The 8,637-nt window shown below is 45.2% G+C and overlaps 1 protein-coding gene across 1 annotated transcript; it reads left to right on the plus strand.

Moving 5' to 3' along the window:
- Positions 1-2,185: 2,185 nt before the first annotated feature.
- On the plus strand, positions 2,186-6,775 carry LOC135527879 (spermatogenesis-associated protein 2-like). The gene is made up of 3 exons (XM_064956507.1): positions 2,186-2,241; positions 3,699-4,530; positions 4,707-6,775. The coding sequence occupies exons 2-3, from the start codon at positions 4,195-4,197 to the stop codon at positions 6,048-6,050; spliced, it is 1,680 nt and encodes a 559-aa protein (XP_064812579.1). The 5' UTR covers positions 2,186-2,241; positions 3,699-4,194; the 3' UTR covers positions 6,051-6,775.
- The last annotated feature ends 1,862 nt before the right edge of the window (positions 6,776-8,637 follow it).

Genomic DNA, 8,637 nt, shown 5'->3' on the forward strand with positions numbered 1-8,637 from the left:
TACTGTAGCCTTCCATTTGATTAAATAAATATGTTGAAATATCATTGGAACCATTGCAAATCAATTTGTGCCACTTGTGTCGTCTACTTGGAGCTGGCAAATGGATTGAATAAATAGCTTATAACTTCAGTTTGTTGTTATAGCCTTGTTATTATGCAATTATTAATGGCCATTTTTAGATAATTACATTTGACAAGGAAGCAGCTACTCTTCCTGGGGTCCAGCAAAATTAAGGCAGTTTATACAATTATTGTCACGCCCTGACCATAGAGAGCCTTTTTATTCTCTATTTTGGTTAGGTCGGGGTGTGACTAGGTTGGGTGATCTAGTGCATTTATTTCTATGTTGGCCTGGTATGGTTCCCAATCAGAGGCAGCTGTTTATTGTTGTCTCTGATTGGGGATCATATTTAGGCAGCCATTTTCCCACTGTGTTTTGTGGGATCTTGTTTCTGTGTAGTTTCCGGTGAGCACTGCTTGAGCTTCACGTTTTGTTTGCTGTTTATTGTTTTTATAAAAACATTACAATACATTCACAGATTTCACAACACAATGTGTGGCCTCAGACCCCTACTCCACCACTACCACATCTACAGTACAAAATCCATGTGTGTGTATAGTGCGTGTGTGTGTGTATGTTTGTGTCTGTGCCAATGTTTGTGTTGCTTCACATTCAGCACGGTTCCATAAGCTGTTTTTAAATTTAATTTTACTGCTTGCATCAGTTACTTGATGTGGAATAGAGTTCCCTGTAGTCCCAATTTGTAAGTCGCTCTGGATAAGAGCGTCTGCCAAATGACTTAAATGTAAATGTAATGTAATGTCATGGCTCTATGTAGTACTGTGCACATCCCATAGTCTGTTCTGGACTTGGGGACTGTGAAGAGACCTCTTGTGGCATGTCTTGTCTTATGCATGGGTGTCTGAGCTGTTGGAAGTTATTAATTGTGATCATGGTCACAGTTCTATTGCAAATGTATAATTTTCCACATTTAATGTCAGTTTCATTGTGGACCTTACCCTGAAATTAGATGTTTTCCTATCAGGGGCTTTAGGCTACCTGTATCTAGCTCAGCAAACCATGGCAAAATGTAATTGTAATAATTAACCCAACTTTTAGTCAGTAGCCTATGCCTATTAAAATATCAAGTCAATCTCGCAAATAGGGCATTTATAACAGTTTGAAGTCTTAACATCTGGCACATAATAATGGCACAATTGCCAGAAAATAGCCTAACATTCGTTTTTTGAAGTTTGTCCAAGTATTTCTTGCACAGCGATTTAGAGAACCTAACCTTTCATCACTCAAACTGGATTTACTTACAATGATAAACTGTGTGGTTTGAGCCCTGAATGCTGATTGGTTGAAAGCCATGGTATTTTTCAGATAGGTTACCACTGTATGACAAAACATTTATTTTACTGTTTTAATTACGTTGGTAACTAGTTTATAATAGTAATAAGGCATATCAGGGGTTTGTGGTATGTGGCCAATATACCATGGCCAAGGGATGTTCTTAGAACACTATATTGTACCTCCTCAGGCCTTATTATTTCATCTTAGCAGTCAAAGCTTCCCCCGACAGAGTTCCGAACTAGGTTGAAGATAACACAGTTTAGGACAAGAGGATTCAAGTACCCCATAACTACATACATTAGGAAGAATTCTAAGTAATGCTATAGCAATGGTGCTGGTCCCATGAGTCTGTTAATTTTCAAAAGTTTCCTCATGTAATTATGGGCAGATTTACTCGACAATTCCCCCCCATCTGAGCTCTTTAACAAAAAGTTTGACAGGCTTGGTAATCTGACTGGCCTGTGAAAACGTTTTGTTTAAAATATAATTGTTATCAGGGAAATACCGGGAATGTTTTGATGTTCACAATTTTTTTTATCATAAACATTTGCATGATATATAATAATCTATTGTAGCCATTCCAATTATGTCGACGGAAAGATAATAGCTTTATTATCATTATATTACTATGTATAATACACAAGTAGCTCGCTATACACACAAAAATGCATTGAAAACAAATACATTATGTTGGGCCTCGTCGTCTTTGTAATGTGGCAATGTCCTCACAACATGGACATAGATTGCACATAAGGCATACTCTGATTGGGCAGTTTTTCTAAAAATAAAATTCCCAGGCTCGTTGATAACCATGGCCAAGCTCCTCTCCAGAGAGTGCGCTTGCGCAATGAGGTGATGGGAATTTCCAGCAGTCGGACGGACAAGGTAAGGCGTTGAATGTTAGTGGCGTCTTTATGATAAAAAAAGGTTTTACAATAATAGAAACATGAATGTGCACAACTCACTTCTAACTCTACTCATAAGTGGAAATGGTTAAATTACAAGCTTCTCGTGCGATGGGAAGCGAGCTCACTAGCTTCGCATAGATGGGCGTTCTGTCCTGGGCCGGGCTCGGGCCCATGCCAGGCACAGACTGACACAGCTGCTAGCTAGTTACTGTGGCTAACGTACATTAGCATCACGGCTTGCCAGTTCTGTCTTGTAAACGCCACTTTTACTGCGTACTCAGCTGATCACTGTGGTTAACGTTGATGTGTGGCGTTATTGTTCAATTCGATGTAGAAATATGTTTTTAATGGTTGTGTTTAGCTGGTGGGAACAGCGCATGCTAGCATAGCTAGCTAACCCAGCTGGTTATGTATTTTCATATATTAGTTAGCTAGTAGTAGCTAGCTGTCTTGCTACGCGGAATACTAGAACACCGCTTGCGCAGTTGGTCCTTTGCGTCAAAATCGTCAAATAGCCAGAGCTGCCACATATGGTGGTTATTGCATAGTTGGCTAACTTGTTCGAATGAGTTTATATTCGTTTCAGTCTAGTTTGTTAGCAAACCCTGCTCTCTAGCCAACTAGCTAGTCAACGTTATATGTCTAACCTTACAACGGGCAGTAATTTACTGATTCCATTTTCCACGAAAATATAACAATCGCTTGTACCTTTCGATTTAGAAATCGTTGCATGTCACTTTAGCTAGCGAATTTAAGAGCATCCCGAAGGGATTGCTGAATTGTCTATTTGCAGCACCATAGCTCTGGATAAGAGCGTCTGCTAAATGACTTAAATGTAAATGTAAATGTATAGCTAGTCGAACGTAAGCCACATTGAAGCAAACCCGAATGTCAATGATATTGCCGTGAAATGCAGATTTGAGATAAATGCATAAAAATTGCATTTTGGGTCAAGAACTAACGTTATTCATAATTAATTAACCAGCATACCATGTACATGTAGCCATATGCATTTTTGAGCTTGCTAGTTTTTTTATTTGGGAATTCATGCGAGGTGGATGCGAGTGCAGTTGCTGGCTAAACGGTTATGAAGTGTACTGAGGGTAAAAATTCCTTGCTCCTATACATCCTATACTGCACGTTCAGTGTCAGTAGCAGAGTCTAGGCTACATGTTCCCTTTCTCTCACACACAGGCAACTCAGATAATGATGCTCTTCAACCCATTTGTTTCAATGGGCAATTTTGCATGTTTGGAACATTTTGACCTGCTGCTTCTGAATCACCTGATGGTGTCAACATTGCATTCTCTTTGCAGGCTGGATGAGTCTAGAGAAAGAGGGAATGTGTCCCAAGCTCAATACATCATCCTCATTGGCACAGTGAAGCATGTGGTGTGTTCATTATCCACATCATATCCCTCTTTGTCGTTGCAGCTTGGAGTTGGTGCAGAAAAGGCCCAGCATCATAATTGTGGCCCTCTCTGCCCAGTGACCCTGAACTCACCTTTTGGTTAAATGACAGGGCAGAGGCTAGACCTCCGGATACGTCTCAGGGCCACCAAACCGGATACGTCTCAGGGCCACCAGCACCCTCTGGCCTCATCTCATTCCCCACATTTTCCCTGGAGAGCCTACATGGACTGCCAGTTAAAAATAACCAGAGATGCCCAAAAGCAGATGGTGGGCCTACAGGCAAGAGCCTAGCCATCCCAATCAGGAAGCAGTTCAATTCAACCCTACTGATCCCCTCTCATCTGAAGCATAGCGACAACTTCCTGATTGAGCTCGGAGGTGCGTTTCTCAACCCTCAGTGGGGTGCATTTGTCCCGAGATGTCAGCAGAGAGGGGCTGCTGAAAGTGTCGTCTGGGGCATGAGAGAGGAAGCGAGGAAGGGGTGTCACGGCTGAAGCAGTCCACTGCTGCACCGCCAATGGATGCCAAACTGCAAGAGGACCTATTCCGGAGGTATGTGGTGTGCCTGGAGAGGCGGCTAGAGGACGGAGGGGGGAATGCGGGCCTTGGGGGAAGCACCTTGGAGGGTGGCAGCGAGGCTCTACTCTCCACGGCCACAGCCCTGCTGGGGGCCTACCAACCAGACCCGGGCCAGAGGTTCCGCATGTTGCGCTTCTATGAGGTTGTGGAGAACGCCATTCGATGCTTGAGAGGCTGCAGTCTGCAGGGTCTGGAGAGAGCCTTCCTCACCCTGGAGACTCTCTGCACCAACCTGCTGCTCTTCCCCTGGAAGAAAGAGTTCCGCTGCATAAAGGTACAGCACCCATCATCTAAAGCTACTGAACTGGATGTGTTCCTGTCATCAGGCTTTGTGCAGGTGGCAGGATTGTTGTAGTATATTAATATGGTCCCTGAGGTTAAACATTGTATGCATTACAATTAATTTGCAGGAATGCTCCGTAACTCTGTCCTCCTTATCCCCACTTGTAGACCTTCACAGGCCCGTACGTCTACCTTCTCCAGTCTGCTGTGTGCGACGCTGATCTCCGCTCCCTCCTGCGTTCTATGGGCTACTCCCGCGACCATGAGCTCCAGTTCCACGTCCGGGACCACCCAGGTGGCCCAGCCCACCTCCGGCAGCTAGCCTTCGAGCTATTCCTTGCCCAGGCCGAGTGTCGTCTCCTGGGGGAGGTGGTGGCTTTGGCCCGGGGTTCAGCCTCTGAGCTGGAAGCCCTGGAGCAACGGAGGGGCTGCCGGGATGACGCGGCCGGCTGTGCAGAGGTTCTCAGACGGCGAGATAGCCTTGGGGCCGACATGGCCAGGCTCTCAGTGCGACCAATGGACATACCTCACCCTCACCATCTGAGGAGAGGGGGAAGACCGTCCAAGTCGGTGGATGTTACGGATGGAGCTGGGAATTGGCACGCAGCCTCTAAGCCTGTTCTGAAAGCCTCTCTGAGCCTGAGGAAGGAGCCTCTGTTTGTGGATGCAGAGGAGGACATGAAGGATGAGATTATCAGGCCCAGCACCTCTACTTCCATGTTCTCTGTGACTGACCCACCTTCCTACAGCCCCGTGCCAGACTTCTTCCCTATTCAATCCCTGCCCTCGGTCGACGCTTACTCCTCCTACCACCTCTCCTCATTGGATGAAATTGATCTGTACACAGAGAGGGGTGGGCCTAGGGTTGGAGGTCGACAGACACCTTCCAGACCTCCATCCAGGGAGCCCCGGGATGCCAGGGACGGCTGGGCACTCAAAACCCACAGTGGACTCACCTCTCCGGGGGTGAAGTGTCAGGGTTGTGGCCTGGGCTGCTCCAGCCTGGCATCCTGCCCCAGGTGTGAAATGATCCTGTGCCAGGCCTGCCACGACATCGACCCCTCCCCATGCTGCGGCCTGCAGGACTACCCCAACCCCAAATCGCCTCGCCCCGTGGATGGTTACCTCCCCGTCAAGGAGAAGCTGTCAGTCTACTCCAACACCCACTCCCCACACCCCCACATACACCCTCACCCCCTCACTCCCCCTCACCCCCAGATGGTGGAGAAACCCCTCATGGCCACTAAGCTGTTTCCCTGCAAGTCGGTTGCTATGTCGTCGGCCCTGGTAGCCAATAGCGACCGAGCAAGCCTGGGGGGGTCGCGGTGCGGGTTCTGTAACAAGCCGTGTGCTTCGCACACCTGCGTGAACTGCTCCAAGGTGTCATGTGACATGTGCATGAGCCTGTACGCTAAAGATGTGTGCACGCGTAAAAAACCCCAGCATAGCTTTGTTCCCAACCACCAGCTCAACTTTAAGTCTGGAACCATATCACATCTGGTCTACCGATGAGCCAGGAACAACAGGGAGAGGACTCTCACTATTCAAACCTCTCTCTCGTTTCTATTTCCCTCTTACCTGTTCCTGTTCTCTCTTCCTCCTCATTACTTTCTCACCCTTCCCTTGAACTCTCTTCCCTTCTCTATCAGATGTATGGCTCTGGAATAAACACAGGACACATCATAGGGAGTCGTATCTCCTGCCTCTCTGCCTTGTAAAAGATCAGGCTTTTTTTTCCAACTGCTTCCTCTTCTTCCTTACCTCACCACCCTGCTCTAGCTTAGTCATGTGACGTCGTAGCGCTTCCTAACCCCTCAAATCTAGTCCTCTCCAAGTGAAACGGGAGAAAAAAGCAAGAGTCATCCGGCTTGTAGAAAAACAAAACTCAAATGCTGACTTAACTTCTCAGCCGAGGAGACTGCCCGGTAGATGTGTCATAGTCTTCTGGAATTGGATTATGTTCACTGAAGACCCTTTTTAAACTTGAAAAACCAAGGGGGGGGAAACAACAACCGTAAATGTACACTGGAATTCAATAGTATATATTTTCAATGGTTATAAATTCTGTAGATCAATGTAAGACTGTTGGGTTGGGATGCGTCTGGGGTGAATGTTTTGGGGGGGATGCTTTAAAGGGATATTTTGAGAGACAATGGTCAGATGCCATAATAGTCTATTTAAAGAACAATGCCTTGTACATTTACCCTCAAATGTTTAAAGTGTATAGCTAAGGTTTACATGCTGCTCTTGAAATGTTGTTTGACTCCTTACTGGTAGATAACCTATTCTTGCATCAGTGTCTCCAAATCTGTTCCTCTATCTATCCATATTCACAACATACCTAACTCCTCAAGCTCAAAGTGCTACTTCACTGATAAGTCAGTTTCTATTGGAGATGGCTGTTTTGAAAGCCAGTTATCTGTAAAGCACTCTGGGAAATTAAGTCTTAAGCCGGTGACAGTCCCAGAACTATAACAAAACTTCACCCAATCACTCCAGCAGTGCAGGCATTGTCAAGGTATTTTCTGTACTTGCACTTAGACACTCAAGGTTGTTTCCTTTCCAGGACCATTTTAACCTACAAATCCCAGGTGGAAAATCTCCAAACTGACTTAGATCTGCATTTGGAGATGACTTCTTCCCACTCCCATTTAGACAGCATGTACAGTACCAGTCAAAAGTTTGGACATATCTACTCCTTCCAGGGTTTTTCATTATTTTTTACAATTTACTGCATTGTAGAATAATAGTGAAGACAACCAGACTATGAAATAACACATGGAATCATGTAGTAAGCAAAAAAGTGTTAATTAAACAAATAAAATATATTTGAGATTCTTCAAATAGCCACCCTTTGCTTTGATGACAGCTTTGCATACTCTTGGACTTTCTCTCAACCAGTTTCACCTGGAATGCTTTTCCAGCAGTCTTGATGAAGTTCCCACATATGCTGAGCTCTTGTTGGCTGCTTTTCCTCCACTCTATTGTCCAAACCATCTCAATTGGGTTGAGGTCAGGTGATTGTGGATGCCAGGTCATCTGATGCAGCACCATCACTCAAATAGCCCTTACACAGCCTGGAGGTGTGTTAGGTCATTGTCCTATTGTAAACAGGGGCAGCAGGTAGCCTAGTGGTTAGAGCGTTGGACTTGTAACCGAAACATTGCAAAATAGCAAAGCACCATCACACCACCTCCATGATTCACGGTGGGAACTTCACATGCAGAGATCATCTGTTCACCTACTCTGCGTCTCACTAAGACATGGCGGTTGGAACCAAATCTTTTTGGACTCATCAGACCAAAGGACAGATTTCCACCGGTCTAATGTCCATTGAATAATAATAATAATAATATATCCCATTTAGCAGACGCTTTTGTCCAAAGCGACTTACAAGTCAGCTAGGGCCACTACTTTTACATATGGGTGGCCCTAGCGGGAATCGAACCCACGCCGCTTGGCGTTGCAAGCGCCATGCTCTACCGACTGAGCCACACAGGACCATTGCTAGTGTTTCTTGGCCCAAGCAAGCCTCTTCTTATTGATGTCCTTTAGTAGTGGTTTCTTTGCAGCAATTCAACCATGAAGGCCTGATTCACACAGTCTCTGAACAGTTGATGTTGTCTGTTACTTAATCTGAAGCATTTATTTGGACTGGAATTTCTGGGGCTGGAAACTAATGAACGTAACCTCTGCAGCGGAGGTAACTCTGTGTCTTCCTTTCCTGTGGCAGGCCTCATGAGAGCCAGTTTCATCATAGCGCTTGATGGTTTTTGAGACTGCACTTGAAAAAACTTTCAAAGTTCTTATTTTTCCAGATTGACTGACCTTCATGTTTTAAAGTAATGATGGACTGTCATTTCTCTTTGCTTATTTGAGCTGTTTTGCCATAATATGGACTTAGCCCTATTTGGTAAAAGACCATCTTCTGTATACCACCCATACCTTGTCACAGCACAACTGATTGGCTCAAAAGCCTTAAGAAGGAAAGAAATTCCACAAATGAACTTTTAACGAGGCAGACCTGTTAATTGAAATGCATTCCAGGTGACTACCTCATGACGCTGGTTGAAAGGATGTCAAGAGTGTGCACAGGGTG

Source organism: Oncorhynchus masou, chromosome 33 (assembly GCF_036934945.1).
Source record: "Oncorhynchus masou masou isolate Uvic2021 chromosome 33, UVic_Omas_1.1, whole genome shotgun sequence".
In the NCBI taxonomy this organism is placed as follows: Eukaryota; Metazoa; Chordata; class Actinopteri; order Salmoniformes; family Salmonidae; genus Oncorhynchus; species Oncorhynchus masou.